General features: G+C 40.1%; 1 protein-coding gene and 1 long non-coding RNA gene across 2 annotated transcripts in view; one reads left to right on the top strand and one right to left on the bottom strand.

The window, feature by feature from the left end:
• LOC140126219 (uncharacterized) overlaps positions 1 to 16,782 on the bottom strand; it is a 173,943-nt gene that overhangs the window by 98,759 nt on the left and 58,402 nt on the right. The gene's annotated exons all lie outside the window — the stretch shown is intronic.
• Positions 7,165 to 16,782, top strand: part of CCND2 (cyclin D2) — a 41,730-nt gene continuing 32,112 nt past the window's right edge. The window contains exons 1-3 of the mRNA XM_072145419.1: positions 7,165 to 7,746; positions 9,216 to 9,431; positions 13,690 to 13,849. Of these exons, the coding sequence (XP_072001520.1) occupies positions 7,552 to 7,746; positions 9,216 to 9,431; positions 13,690 to 13,849 (571 nt within the window). The 5' untranslated portion in view covers positions 7,165 to 7,551. The remainder of the gene's footprint in view (positions 7,747 to 9,215; positions 9,432 to 13,689; positions 13,850 to 16,782) is intronic.

Raw genomic sequence — 16,782 nt, 5'->3', positions numbered from 1 at the left:
AGACATAGCCTATAGGGGGGGGGGCTACTTATATATCATTTATAACCTATTTGTTACTGTCCAAGTTTTTTTTTTTTTTACTTTGGAATACCAACCCCCTGACTTATTTTTTTTATTTTATATATACATTTTTCAAAAATTTTTGACATGAGTAGACAATCCCCCAACTTATTTTTTATTATATATAGATATAAAACTGTATTTTTCTAAAATTTTGGCCATTTTTCCAAAGTAAACATGAGTAGACAATCCCCCAACTTATTTTTTTTATTTTTATATGTAGATATAAAACTGTATTTTTCTAAAATTTTTTGACATTTTTCCATAGTAAACATGAGTAGACAATCCCCCAACTATATGCTATACATTATATATTAGATAGATAGATATTAAAATGTATTTTTATTAAATTTTTGAAAATTTTTCAAAGTAAGCATGAGTAGACAATCCCCTGACTTACTTTATTATATACCGTATATAGATAGATATAAAACTGTATTTTTATTACATTTTTAAAAAATTTTCAAAGTAAACATGAGTAGACAATCCCCCCCGACTTATTTTAATTCAACATGGCATAAGCCACTTAAAAAAAAAAAAAAAAAAAATTATAATAACTTTTTAAATTTTTTTATTATTTTATAATTATTTATGAACGCAAATTTACCAAAAAAAAAAAAAAACGATAAAAACGATACTCGATGCTTGAGATGTTACTCAGCACAATAGTGTTTCTCCACTGAAGTGTTAAACAACCTACTCCTTGTATATGGGATCAGTGAGGCAACAGGAACGAGGAAATGAATTGGGAACTTGAGAGCATTTTAGTAAGAGGAGCATGCTGCTCGAGTAGGTCTAAGTTCATTGCGTTTCATTGTAAATGGGGAGGGGGGGGCGTGGATAGGTAAAGCTCTGTCTTCTTAATGACGGGAATGCAGATCTAGCTGGCTGTCTACGAAAGGGTTAACACTTTGAAAAGACGGTTTGGCTATGGATAAGGGTTGCAGCTGTTGTAGGTCACTTCCTACCAATAAAGTTTTCTAAAATATTTTATTTATAATATTTTTATTATATCAAAAATAATAATAATGGGTCCTCCGGTTTCCTCCCACACTCCAAAGCATGGGGACAGGGACCGGCAAGCTATATAAATAAAGAATTATTAATTATTAATAATGGGAATATTGTCATTTTTCTATTTACCTACAAAGAAAAAAAAAAAAGTACAAAAATTGCTCTTTTTTTCAATAAAAAAATGAACATACCAAAAAAAAAAAAAAAAAAGTTATCTTCTCTATGCACAAAGTTTTACAATAAAATGATGCCCAAAAAATTCTTATAGGACTTTGAAGCTGTCACTTCCCCCGACTTGGGCTTTTCTGCCACGATCCTTGAATTTTTTTTTTTTCTTTTTGTTTTTTTTTTCCCCTTCTTAACCTGTGAAGAGATTAACTAATGTGTTACCCAATTGATAGTCAGCAAGTTTTTTTTTTTCCCTCCGCCTTCTTAGTTACTGATATAGAGAGAAAGCTTTCTCCCAAAAAAAAAAAAAAAAAAAATCTGCCCGGTAACAATCATCGCGCAGTAGCAAGGACACTACAACTATTGGCTATGCAAATACAGCAGGGGGAGTGGAGTCAACTGCAAGCTAAACTCTTTCTCACACTTAAAGTGATATTTCCACGTTCTGCAGCTCCTGGCAGTGTAGGGAGCGACGCTCTGCAACTTGGGGGTTGAATATTTTTGCAAATGTAATTTTTTTGTCTCTTTCGGATCGGGGGCCGGTTTATCTGTTAGGAAACGTTCCAATCTTCCGAGAGTTACAGCTCAACGGGGACATGTTTAGACCTAGCAAAATCTACATACCCGCTGTACAAATATGCACTGATAATTCAGGGTGTCACACTTTAGGTTTTTAAAGCAAATTTTTTTTTTTTTTTTTTTTGGTAACGGTTTCCAACTTACAGTGCCAACCCCTTTAAGAATGAATTTAAAATAGTTAAATATATTTTAAAAATACAGACAGTCCCCGGGTTAAGTAAAAGATAGGTTCCTTGGGTTTGTACTTAAGTTGAATTTGTATGTAAGTCGGAACTGTATATTTTATACTTTATAGACAAATTTTTTTTGTCCCAGTGACAATAGGATTTTTTAAATTTTTTGCTGTCAATAAAGCTTCATTACAGACACCTTACAGCTGATCATTGCACCCTGGGTCTGTAGTAACATCCAGAGAGGTCACCAGAGGTCAGAGGGGTCTGTCTGTAACTAGGGGTCGTCTGTAAGTTGTGTGTCCTTAAGAAGGGGACTGCCTATACTCAGTTATATAATTTTCAGGGAAAGTTGAGTGAAAGCAATCAAAACCCCCGTCACCTATGATACAGAAGTTATTACCCAGCTTTCCCAGACTCCTGAATGGAATGTATATAGATTCTACTGCCGAATTGGAGACAAAAACTCTAAAAAAAAAAAAAATTAATAAAACTTTGACAACTCGTGTGAAAGCCGAAATGGCGGCCATCTTGTTGAAAGTCGCCCAACATAACAAAAAAAAAAAAACGGATATAGTTTAAGATGTTTAGGACATGACTGGAGTGGTAACAGGCGGCAGGTGAGCAAAAAAAAAAAAAACTTCTAAAAATTCCCACTAAAATCAAACAATAATTGCAACATTTGCTAAATTTCAGTGCATTTCAAATTGTAGAACCAGGAAAATTTTGAGATTTAAATATTGATTATTGTGCCCCCAGCTGCGGGGGCACGTGCAGTTATACGTACCCCTAGGGGGTATCCATAGGGTACACTGAAAAAAAGGAAGAAAAATTTCCAAAAATTTCCTCGGGATCTCTTATCTGTCCAAACATTTGTTGCGACCTCTAGGAATAGCAGAAAACCGGACCTGGACTACATGATCTGAGGCTCCGACCTGGTAATTTGTTACTAGCGCCTCTAATTTCTTTAAAAAAACAGGGCGAAAACCCATCTTTACCTGATAAATAACGTTTGGAATCTTCATTTTTAAAAAAAATTTTTGTTTAGTTCTATTCAATAGATTTTTTACATGTCTTTGCCTTTTTGTTACTGTATTTGTTAGTGGCTACAATTGCCCATCAGGATCGTGTGATGCTGAATTTTTTATTCACATTATTATGAAGTTACGTAAGTCCCAAGGCTTCCTCTTCTGTCAAGTTTTGAATATTCCATAGAAAGTTACATCACTAACCATACGGCCATCACTGCAGCCAATCTTATTCCAGACCTCCTAAAAAGTATACATGTATTGAATGTAACATGTAAGCTGTACAATCTGCTCGGCTCCTCCTGCTCTATAACATGCTGCCTGCAGTTAGGACACTATGTACAAACTACTCAGCTCCTCCTGCTCTATAACATGATGCCTGCAGATAGGACACAATGTACAATCTGCTCAGCTCCCCCTGCTCTATAACATGCTGGACATTATGTATAATCTGCATAGCTCCTCCTGCTCTATAACATGCTGCCTGCAGATAGGACATTATGTATAATCTTCTTAGCTCCTCCTGCTCTATAACATGCTGCCTGCAGATAGGACACTATGTACAATCTGCTCAGCTCCTACTGCTCTATAACATGCTGCCTGCACATAGGATGCTATATGCATCTGCTCCTCCTGCTCTATAACATGCTGCCTGCAGATAGAAGACTGTGTACTATGTGAAATATAATGCAGTAAAGTCTCTAAGCTACCGGTAATTACACTGTGACAGCTTTTCAGCCCCGCTATATATTATTCTTGGTGTCATGACCATCATCTAGAAGACCATTTGCAAAAATTATTGTTTCAAAGAGGTTTCACTGTATTGGTAACTAGAATCTAAACTTTGCAGATCCTAAATCACAATCTATAATATTTGGGCACTATAATAGTTGAAATGTTCATTTACATCCAGTTTTTAACTATTAGTATATGTGTATGTATTTGTGTGTATGTGTATGTAATTGTGTGTATGTATTTGTGTGTGTATGTATGTGTGTGTGTGTGTATGTATGTGTGTGTGTGTATGTGTATGTGTGTGTGTGTGTGTGTGTGTGTATGTATGTGTGTGTGTGTGTGTGTGTGTGTGTATGTGTGTGTATGTATGTATGTATGTGTGTGTATGTATGTATGTATGTGTGTGTATGTATGTATGTATGTGTGTGTATGTGTATGTATGTATGTGTGTGTATGTATGTGTGTGTATGTATGTGTGTGTATGTATGTATGTATGTATGTATGTGTGTGTATGTGTGTATATGTATGTGTGTGTATGTATGTATGTGTGTGTATGTATGTGTGTGTATGTATGTGTGTGTATGTATGTGTGTGTATGTGTGTGTATGTATGTATGTGTATGTATGTATTTGTGTGTACACATTGTGATAGTTAGCTGTTTTGCCAAGTCTCTCTGGGGTGCTGGTTTCGGATCGGATCAGGAGGAACATCTTCATAGGGTTTGCGTGTGGGACATTCATTAATAACTCATCCCATGTAACTAAGTGGGGCCCCACAGATCAGGGGGTACCAAACTAATGGGTTGCAGATGGTAGTGGGGAGATAGCGGTTGCTGATTCACAAACCACCATGAAATGTAAAGCTATGGTGGGGCAGGAAGCAATAGACTCCCTGCTCTGCCACTTTGGAGCAGAACTGTACATTTCTAGGACATAGTAACTTTGAAGCACATTATGTGAGCCCTCCCCACTCTCTACTGTACTGTACCTCCGTTTCAATGATTTTCTATGGAAAAAATTGGATGTTGTCTGATCGATTTAGATTACGAGCACAAATTCTGCTTCCAATCCAAGGTATTACGTCATTGTGGAACCAATCAACTGGGTCTCAATGATTTCCTATGGCAAAACTTGCTTTGACATACAAGCTATTTGGATTACAAACACATTCCCGGATCAAACCTATGCTCTTAGTCCAGGTTTCACTGTACAGACAGTTTCCGGGTTACGTACATGATAGGTTTGTTCTTAAGTTGGATCTTGTATATTTTACTCAGTTTAACTTCAAAAGTATTTTTGTCCCTGTGACAATAGGATTTTGAAAATTTTGGGCTGACATGGGAACAAGGGTTATCAATAAAGCTTCATTACAAACTAAAAGATTCTTTGTACCGTGTTAGTTAGTGGATAAATAGATGAAAGTTGAGAGTCCTCAGTTGTTGATACCTTTTATCGGCTAACGAAAAAGGATGATGTTAGTTGGGAGCTTTCTAGACTACTCAGGTCTCTTCATCAGGCATGGTACTTAGCTAACCGATACCATGCCTGATGACGACACCCAAGTAGCCTTGAAAGCTTGCAACTAACATCATCCTTTTTAGTTAGCCGATAAAAGGTATCAACAACTGAGGACTCTCAACTTTGATCGATTTGACGCCTGAGGCTGAAGATCAGTAAATCCCCATCATCCAGATATCTTCCCCAGAGATCCAGAGAGGTCGATCTGTAACTAGGAAAAGTCCGGTATCCTTAATGGTGACGCCCCTAGAGCCCTACAGGCTCATTTGAATAATTTTAAAAGCTGATTTTAGAAGGAAGGAGGACATAGATAACAATTATAAGATAATTACCAAGTGCCTGGACTTGGTTTATCATGATGGATTTGATGGGAGATTTTTTTAAAGTTGAGGACTGCCTTTATATATGATAGATGGATATACACCCACTCACCCTATCTGAAAATGTAGTTTACATAAAGATAAATAATTGATACAATTCAACATACCAAGATAAAAAAAAAATGGTATCTATAGGATATGAACAAAAATACAGAGTAGGCAGTGGTGGGAATTAGAGGCTAAAGATATATATCTCGATCTAGAGGAAGAAAAAATACAATTATGTACAGGCTGTCCCCGACTTAAGGACACCCAACTTACAGATGGACCTCTCTGTCCCCCTGTGGCCTCTGGTGAAGCTCTTTGGATGCTTCATTTTAGTCCCAGACTGCAATGATCGGTTGTAAGGTGTCTGTAATGAAACTTTATTGATAATCGCAGTATGGTGGCTTCATGGTTAGCATTACAGCCTAGCAGCGCCGGGGTCCTGGGTTCAAGTCCCAGGGTCAACATCTGCAAAGAGTTTGTATGTTTTCTCTGTGTTAGCGTGGGTTTCCTCCGGGTCCTCCGGTTTCCTCCCACACTCAAACATACTGGTAGGATAATTACATTGTGAGCCCCATTGGGGACAGGATTTGGCAAAACTCTGTGCAGCGCTGCGTAAAAATAAAGAATTATTAAAATTAATTTCTTGGTTCCATTACAGCACAACATTTTGAAAATCCAATTGTCATTGGGACAAAAACATTTTTCTTAAGTTACAATAGGAAAATTATTTGTGTTCTGACTTAAATACAAATTCACATGAAGAACAAACCAACCTGTACTGCCTGTATATATATTATTATGCACCTATTAGTCTTTTAGGCATCACATTGTATAGATAGATAGATAGATAGATAGATAGATAGATAGATAGATAGATATGAGATAGATAGAAATATGGATATATAGATAGATAAGGAGACTGATAGATCATTAGAGCAGCATGGTGGCTCAGTGGTTAGCATTACAGCCTTGTAGTACTAGGGACCTGGGTTCCAGGGTCAATATCTGCAAAGTGTTTGTATGTTCTCTCCGTGTTTGCGTGGGTTTCCTCCGGGTCCTCCGGTGCCCTCCCACACTCCAAAACATACTGGTAGGTTGATTAGATTGTGAGCCCCATTGGGGACTAGGACTGGCAAAACTCTGTGCAGCGCTGCGGTATCTGTGTGCGCTATATAAATGAAAGATTATTATTAGATATGAGATAGATAGATATGAGATAGATAGATATGAGATAGATAGATAGATATGAGATGGATAGATATGAGATAGATAGATAGATAGGAGATAGATAGATAGATAGGAGATAGATATGAGATAGCTAGATAGATAGAATTATTTTGGAATTTATATAGTTTTATCTATTTGTTCTATGACAGAGCAGATGATGCCTCAGCATATTGGTGAGCCTGTGCAGTACAGTGAGCAGCTGCCCTCTCCTCCTCTTCCTCCAGCTACACCCCCTTCCCTTGCCTTTATAAGCTTTGCACTTCTCACAAGTAGGTTTTTTTTTCTTCTCTTTTTGTTGCTTGCTCTTGATAACACCTCCAAGTGACTTAATTACCTAGATTTTTTTTCTTCCCCTTGCAGCCAGCAGCCAGGGGGAGGGCCTGTGAGCTGAGCTGTCATGTGTGCCCTGAACTAGGGCCTCCTGCTTTCTTGCTTTAGGAGTGGGGAGAGAGAAAGAGAGAAAGAGAGAGAGAGAGAGAGAGAGAGAGAGAGAGAGAGAGAGAGAGAGAGAGAGAGAGAGGAGGAAAAAAAAAGAACTTAAAAAGTCTGGCCAGCTGCTGTTGTACATAATAAGACCAAGTGGCTGGGCCAGCCCTAGTGCAGGCTGCGTCACTGTGCAGCGAGGCTGGGAGCACAGACAGAGCCCTGTGCAGGATTCTACTACACTGCTACATTGTAACGACACATGGAGCTGCTGTGCTCGGAGGTGGAGGCTGTCCGCAGGGCTCAGGCTGACCCCACGCTGCTGTTTGATGAGCGGGTCCTGCACAACCTTCTGACAGTGGAGGAGAGGTATCTGCCCCAATGCTCCTACTTCAAGTGTGTCCAGAAGGACATCCAGCCCTTCATGAGGAAGATGGTGGCCACCTGGATGCTGGAGGTTGGTGGACAGTCCCTGACATGTGTGTATGTCTTTTATACAAGAGGGACACGTGTTGCAGAATATTTTGGGGGGTCGCACTGATGCCCACGTATGCACACAGGCTACATGCACGCTCTGCGCCATGTTCCTCTGCTCTTTTGGTGGTCTCCCCCCCCACCCCCTCCACTATGAGGGGGGTCTCTGCTCCCATCTTGCATTGTCTGGGGGTGCACTAGGGTGCTCTGCAAAACTTGCATGCGTTAATTCACCCCCGACTTTGGTGTTGTTGTCGGCGGGGGGCTTCTATTCTGTATTTTAGTAGAATGTCATATGGGAGAGAAAGGGTTAAATCTTTCCCTTAGCAAAGTGGGGGGTTCTGTTACATATTGGGGTGCAGAAGTTCATGGAAATGTCTGATGTATCCTGTGTAGGGTGGAGGTCGCCTTTGCAAGTTTACAAGTTCAGTTTCTTGTACGTCACCCAGTTTCTGTCTGCCTGTTATTTAGGGGGTGACCCATACTAGTGCAATGTGTACCCCCAAATGTCTCAATAACCCCCCCCCCCTAGCTGCACCCCTAGTCCACATGAAGAGCCCCAGAAAGCTCCCAGCCCCCCCTCCCCTCTCCTCCGGCAGCCATGCTCTCTCCTCAGTCCTGGGACCTCCTGTCCCCCCTTTCATCGATGGTTTTGAACCCCAAAACGCTGTCGGAGCCTCCCCACAATTGTCGGGAAAGGTGCAGGAGGGTCTGAGGTCGGTGTCCCCGCAAAAAGCGGGCGCCTGGGGATTTTTTAAGTATTTTTAAATATTTTTTGAAAAAATGACGAAATCAGAAATTGTCCCCAGTTTGTCTTTCTTGGGGTGGAGTGTGACCTGGATCTATGGCTCCTCTCTGTGCCTCATGGACATGGGGGTGCAGGGGGGCTGTGGAGCTGCAAGACCCCCCATCATCTGGACCACCCTCGTGTATTTCAGCATTTTTAATAAAAAAATATGATGACTTTATATGCCATTTTAAAGTGCATTATTTAACCCTCTCCTTCCCTCTCCTCTTCTCTCTCGCTCTCTCCTTCTATCTTCCACATTTCTTCCTTTATTTCTGGAATCTTCCTTTAAACCCCAATTTGCTCTGTAACTTATTAATATATCCCTTTATTGTTTTTTAACCCCTTTAACCCCAAATCCATTCCTCCGTTTCATTGTATCATCCTCTCTATTCCCTTCCATGCTACTTTGCCTGCTGTAATAATTCCTGTAATATTTACTTTACTTTTTTATGTCCTTTTATGCTTTTTTTTTATTTCTAATATTTTAAATTAAAAAAAATTCTTTTGCTTCTTATACATTTTTTCTTTTTTTTTCCTTTTTTTGTTTTGTATTCTGCTTTTCATCTTAATTTTTCTTCCTCTTCCCCTTACCTTTCTACCCCATTTCTCTTTGCCTCTCCCCTCTTTTTTTTCCCCTTCTGCACCCCCTTTTTTTCCTGCAGGTCTGTGAAGAGCAGAAGTGTGAGGAGGAAGTATTCCCTTTGGCAATGAACTATCTGGACAGGTTTTTAGCTGTTATCCCCACCAGAAAGTGCCATCTGCAGCTCCTGGGGGCTGTCTGCATGTTCCTAGCCTCCAAACTCAAAGAGACTATTCCATTAACTGCAGAGAAACTTTGCATATACACTGACAATTCAATCAAACCCCAAGAGCTGCTGGTAAGCAGCCCCTGTTTCCTAAACTAAATATTTACAGCCTTTTGTGTTCTTCCATGGGAAAGGTATCTGGATTTCAGCTATGCTGTTTTTTTCCATTACATTTTATTATAATATTTATATACTTTTTTTTTAATAGATCCCTGTAATTTTTATTTAAAAAAATTTACATTTAGAATTTTATATATTATTAATTGGTAAACATGTAAGTCAGCAATGTAAGTGATGTGGTATGCTACTTATAGTTATGCATATCTTAATAATGCTTCTTTACATTTTTTTTTATTTTGGTATACAACATACTCATTATGTGGAACTTTTTTTTAGTGTGTGTGTGTGATATAAAGTGCTGTTTTTCCTTTTGTGGTATCTACTGCCACCTAGTGGTGCTTAGAATTATTCAGCATTTTTTTTAATCTTCTTATTAAAAGGATGACATCATAGATAACCATGATTCTAGTTTTAGCAATGATGGTAACTAGTACAAACATGCACATATACATGGATATACACACACACACACACACACACACACACACACACACACACACACACACACACGGATACGGATACATACACATATACACATATACATGGATACATACACACACACATACATATATACATGGATACACACACACACATATACATATATACATGGATACACACACACACACATATACATGGATACACATATACACATGGATACACATACACACACATACATATATACATGGATACACATACACACATACATATATACATGGATACACATACACACATACATATATACATGGATACATACACACACATACGGATATACATGGATACATACACACACACACATACACATACATAGATATACATACACATACATACACATACATAGATATACATACACATACATAGATATACATACACATACATACATTTAATATATAAAAATTTCTATGTAACATTCATTATATTGGCACTTTTTAGATTGCTATTTCATTATTAATATTTTGTTATTTTTGTATTTAATTATTTTTTATTTATTAATATATTTTTATGATATTAGTTGGGCTAAGTTTACTATAAGTTGGGAAGATATGGACTTGATCTCTCAGTGCACATTTTTGGTAATATAATGGGATTATTTATATTATTTTAATATATATAATTATTTTTATATAAAGCATGTGTATGTATATTTATCAATTTCTCTCTCTATAATATATATATATATATATATATATATTACATGTTATGTATGTTCCTTTCCATACTTATACAGCATGCTTGCTATGGGGCGCCTTTAGACACCCAGAACCCCCAATGGACCTCCCACATTGAAACTGCGAAGTGTACATGGCTCAGACTTGCATAGAAGTTATGTTGCAGTTCTTCTGAGCAGCCATTACACAGCTTGTGGCGCTGTTTTGTGGAAGTACCCAGTGGGCGGTCTTACAACGTTGAACATGATGTTCAATTTTACCTATTGAACCACACTGCTGGCCATTTTAGAAAAAAAAACTGGGCAAGTGTAGTAAAAGTCCACTTAGACTTCAATCTTCATGAAGATTGGGGGGTGGGGGGACTTCTGACCAACCTTACAAATTAGAGACTGGTGGTAACTTTGGAAGTGTAAATTTCTTGGAGAGATTGGTGATTTTGCTTTTGTCCTGATCTCGCGGGACCGGATCAGAGCGCATACTTGGCTCTAGCTGCCCACCTTCTGCTTACAGAAGGAATATACCCTTCTAGAGGAGCCCTTTAAGGTGGCCAGAAAACCTTTGATATCTTTTGATAAACACTTGTTACGCTGTACGCTAATGGCTTCTGTTCTTACCTCCCCATGCACATGCAAACCCAGCTTGGCAGAGTGTGCATGTATCCTAAGAGAAGGGAGTGAAGGTCTTTGAGTACAAGAATAATGGTCCACATTCCGGATAATATTGGTTTACAGGGCACCTTAAGTCTTGGTTCACATTTAGTTTTTTGTATACGCTAAGCGTATACCGGCAGACGGGAGGGAGGAAACTTGTATAGGCTCAGCGGAGGCGATAGAAGCCTATGAGGATTGCATACAACGCATTGCATCCCTCCTCAGGATCGCTGAGCTTGGCAGTAGGAGGGGACCTGGGGAGGTTACTGTCCATATAAGGACAGTGACATCACTGGGGAAACACCCCATACATCAGCAGCAGCCAATCACATTCAGGGGGAGGAGAGGAGCCTGGGCGACGTATCCCACTGTATAAGCATCGGAACCTCCCCCTGACATGTCCTAACAACGTATTGGCACAAAACGGGATGTGACCCCCCAGCCTAAGACTGCAGCTAGGTAGGAATGTTTGCAGCGAGTGTTGCTTATATAAACAGTTATCTGATTTTTATCTGTCCACGGGTTGCAAAATACCAAACTGTTTGTGCTTTGTGTGCATTTTCCAGGAGCTTTTATCATTTTAATAAATAACTCTCCAGCAGTGGATGTGCTCAGCAATTTTTCCTGAACAACTACAGACTAAAGGAGAGAACAGAGCAGAATGGGGAGTGGCACAGGGGCCCTGGGTGGCGGGGCCCTGGCATGGGGTGGCCCCGGTTGCTGGGGAGCGGTGCCACCACATCTCTTCACTGCTTCACCACTTGTGGCAGCAACTAGAGATGAGTGGACCGGACATCCAGGTTTCGGTGTACGGCTGCTCAAACCAGATAGATTGGCGCGAGAACAGCCAATCCGGCCAAACCTGAACATCGGGTCCACACATGTCCTCATTGGGCAAAATAAGGGGTTGGATCCGCCAGCCATTAGAAATTGAAGATGGCCAACTGACCTCCCTGTAAAGCCTCATGCACACCACCGTAATTTTTGACCCCCTTCTATTGTGCTCGGTCATGGACCGGTAATCGGTGCTCACACGTCCTTGTCCACCCAACTGAATCGGGCCCCAAATAGGATCAGTTTCACCCGTTTGCATCCCGGCGGTGTGCATGAGGCCTAAAAGGGACAGAGACCCACATCCTCTTGTTACGTGGGGGTTCAGTTAGTCAGACCCCCCCTGCTGCAAAAAGATATGGACAAAATAATATCTCCCCTTGGCAATTTCTGTGGTGGTGGTCTTCAGTCATATGAACATCTCTTGCCCTGACAGACCTGGGCTGTTTATCAATCACGTTTCATACCTTTGTAAAGCTCTTGATTTATTGATTGTCCGTAGCAATCGGGCCTTGAAAAAGTTACAGCTGGAATCTTAATCGTTTGTTGTTGGCCGGGCCTCCATTTTTCTGGTGGTGCACATTAACCCCAACGTAATATGTTGACCTGCAGTAGACCCCAGGAATTGTCATCAGCTAGAAGATGCTAGGAGTAGATTTTATTTAGAGGTTGTGCCAATAATTTTTGTGTGTGCTGTGCTGCCCCTTGTGTGGATGGCATAAGACATTATTGACCAAAGAACCCAAAATTTTTTTTTTTTTGTCAGGTGGTAACCCTACATGTGTTCCATCTTTCAAAACAGCTGAGATGGTGGTCGCTTTTTTTTGGATATCTTGGAGGGAGATGTATTATCACCAGCTAAACCAATGTGGTCACCTGACTCTTGTCTACAAGGTCTGAAGTGTCGATGGGCCTCACTTCTATTTGGGCCCCAAGTCTGTAAGGCCTGAAGGTCTTATAATCCTTATATTTGTATGGGCCCCAATTTTGGGAGGTCTGAATGGTTGATGGCCCTCACTTCTTTATGGGCCCCATGTCTGTAAGGCCTGAAGGTTTGAGATCCCTCACTGCTATATTGTCCCCACTTACATAAGGCCTGAAGATATGATAGGCCGCACTTCTGTATGGGCCATAGGCAATGACCTATGGGCCCCATGTCTATAAGGTCTGAAGATCTGATAGGCCTCACTTTTATGATGGGCCATAGGCATTGGCCTACAGGCTCGTTGTCACATATAGTATACATGTTGTCGCTTATATAGATGGATATGTCTTAGCAAAAACCTAAAGATATTTACAATGGTAGGACCTACTGGACAACCCAATGGGCAACTGATGTACATTGGGCCTAATGTCTCCGTCCGTTCTTTTTAATTATTTTAATTTTAAAAAAACGCAAAACCTTTGTGTGGGCAAACCAAATAGGTGTAGTAACTTCTTTTTTATCGATATATGTATAATTTTTTTTTTTAATTTAATAAAGCCAAAAAATAATATATATGAATAAATATATTCGATAAAAACCAAACTGAAATTAGTTTTTTTTTTTTTCTTGGTTTCCAGGAGTGGGAACTGGTGGTGCTAGGAAAATTGAAGTGGAACCTTGCTGCTGTTACACCACACGACTTTATCGAACACATATTAAGAAAGCTGCCATTACCTAAAGATAAACTGCTCATGGTCCGGAAGCACGCACAGACGTTTATTGCACTCTGTGCTACAGGTAAGCGCCAGGGGTTGGTCTACGGTTTTGCCTACAAATTTTTCCATGTGTATTTAATGGTATGTTCTGATATTGTCTGAAAATCCTCTCGAATGGATCTGTTGCCACTTCCAGCTGGTCCGCAGGTATCGGCAGTCACATGACCTGTGTGGCCAGTCAGGGGAGTCGATAGATTAAGCACCTACTGCCGCAGCACAGAGCTTTTCCTTTCTCCTGGCCCAGGGTTTTTCACAGAAAACTTCAATAAGGGGCTTAAAGCGGACTCTAGACTTGCATGTTTTAAATTATAATGATAAAAATCAAAAATCTAAAAATTTTTACCTCATCTTTTCTTATAACTCTGTATATTCTCTTCGAAATTCATAGAAACATGGGTGTAAACAATTTGGGGCTTGTCCTTTAAACTATCTTGCATCGTCCAATCAGTGTTGACAGACTTTGGCAAAAGGTGACACCCATTTGTCAATTTCTTCAGTAAAAAAAAAAAAATTAAGCAGGTACCACAGATAGGAGTAGAGAATCCCTATGATCCACCGTTGATTATCTTTTGGGTGTCAGGGAACTACAACGATCGGTCGTGGGAATTGGAGTATTGGTCAAGAAAGATGGCGTCGTCCGAGTTTGTATATGTGCGGCGGCGTATTGACTTTCAGCTCTGGAGAAGGAGGCGTCTGACTGCAGCTTACAGAAACTTTATGAGAATGGCTAGGTGTGGCGGAGCGAGCGCATATTTCTCTACCACACCTAGACTTCTTATCCACATATGAAACTGAGGTTTGCCATTCCTCAAACTTAACCCTTATGGGATAGAATAAGAGCAATTTGTACTTTTTGTGGTAGAGGCTGCTTTATTTAAAAAAAAAAATTCCTTACATTGTTGGGAAAGTGCAATTCTGGTAAATTTTATGAGTAATATGCAAATCGGCAATTCAGATTGTTTGGGCCATTCTGTGGTTACCCTCCCGTAGCTCAGTGTCAGCCCGGTAGATCAGTGAAGTATTTTTCGAAGCGTTGTGTTGTCTAAAAATTAAGCGATCAATATAACACAAGTAAGACGAGATTTATGTTGGAATGCCTTGCATTGATGATGTAAAGCCTTTATGATGTGATTTTGGCAGGTTTTTGTGTAATGGACACACTTTAAAGGGCACTATCTGCTGTTTATATGACTATTATATGCTGTGAAGTCATGTGTATTTACGTCTTACCAAGTGCTGTTTGAATTGATTATTTGATCCAATAGCTTTAAGGCAAATTTTTTAAGCTTTTCTACCAACTATTTTACACTTTCGGTATGTTGGCACTGATCTAGATTAACATAATGAATTATGCTCCAGAGCTGCACTCACTATTCTGCTGCTGGTGCAGTCACTGTGTACATACATGACATTACTTATCCTGTACTGATCCTGAGTTACATCCTGTATTATACTCCAGAGCTGCACTCACTATTCTGCTGCTGGTGCAGTCACTGTGTACATACATGATATTACTTATCCTGTACTGATCCTGAGTTACATCCTGTATTATACCCCAGAGCTGCACTCACTATTCTGCTGCTGGTGCAGTCACTGTACATACATGACATTACTTATCCTGTACTGATCCTGAGTTACATCCTGTATTATACTCCAGAGCTGCACTCACTATTCTGCTGCTGGTGCAGTCACTGTGTGCATACATGACATTACTTATCCTGTACTGATCCTGAGTTACATCCTGTATTATACTCCAGAGCTGCACTCACTATTCTGCTGCTGGTGCAGTCACTGTGTGCATACATGACATTACTTATCCTGTACTGATCCTGAGTTACATCCTGTATTATACTCCAGAGCTGCACTCACTATTCTGCTGCTGGTGCAGTCACTGTGTGCATACATGACATTACTTATCCTGTACTGATCCTGAGTTACATCCTGTATTATACTCCAGAGCTGCACTCACTATTCTGCTGCTGGTGCAGTCACTGTACATACATGACATTACTTATCCTGTACTGATCCTGAGTTACATCCTGTATTATACTCCAGAGCTGCACTCACTATTCTGCTGCTGGTGCAGTCACTGTGTGCATACATGACATTACTTATCCTGTACTGATCCTGAGTTACATCCTGTATTATACTCCAGAGCTGCACTCACTATTCTGCTGCTGGTGCAGTCACTGTGTGCATACATGACATTACTTATCCTGTACTGATCCTGAGTTACATCCTGTATTATACTCCAGAGCTGCACTCACTATTCTGCTGCTGGTGCAGTCACTGTGTACATACATGACATTACTTATCCTGTACTGATCCTGAGTTACATCCTGTATTATACCCCAGAGCTGCACTCACTATTCTGCTGCTGGTGCAGTCACTGTGTACATACATGACATTACTTATCCTGTACTGATCCTGAGTTACATCCTGTATTATACCCCAGAGCTGTACTCACTATTCTGCTGCTGGTGCAGTCACTGTGTACATACATGGCATTACTTATCCTGTACTGATCCTGAGTTACATCCTGTATTATACTCCAGAGCTGCACTCACTATTCTGCTGCTGGTGCAGTCACTGTGTACATACATGACATTACTTATCCTGTACTGATCCTGAGTTACATCCTGTATTATACCCCAGTGCTGCACTCACTATTCTGCTGCTGGTGTAGTCACTGTGTACATACATGACATTACTTATCCTGTACTGATCCTGAGTTACATCCTGTATTATACTCCAGAGCTGCACTCACTATTCTGCTGGTGCAGTCACTGTGTACATACATGACATTACTTATCCTGTACTGATCCTGAGTTACATCCTGTATTATACCCCAGAGCTGCACTCACTATTCTGCTGCTGGTGCAGTCACTGTGTACATACATGACATTACTTATCCTGTACTGATCCTGAGTTACATCCTGTATTATATTCCAGAGC

This window comes from Engystomops pustulosus, chromosome 4, assembly GCF_040894005.1.
Source record: "Engystomops pustulosus chromosome 4, aEngPut4.maternal, whole genome shotgun sequence".
Classification (NCBI taxonomy): domain Eukaryota; kingdom Metazoa; phylum Chordata; class Amphibia; order Anura; family Leptodactylidae; genus Engystomops; species Engystomops pustulosus.
Note: the sequence above shows the minus strand (reverse complement) of the source record. Positions and strands in the feature narration are given on the sequence as shown.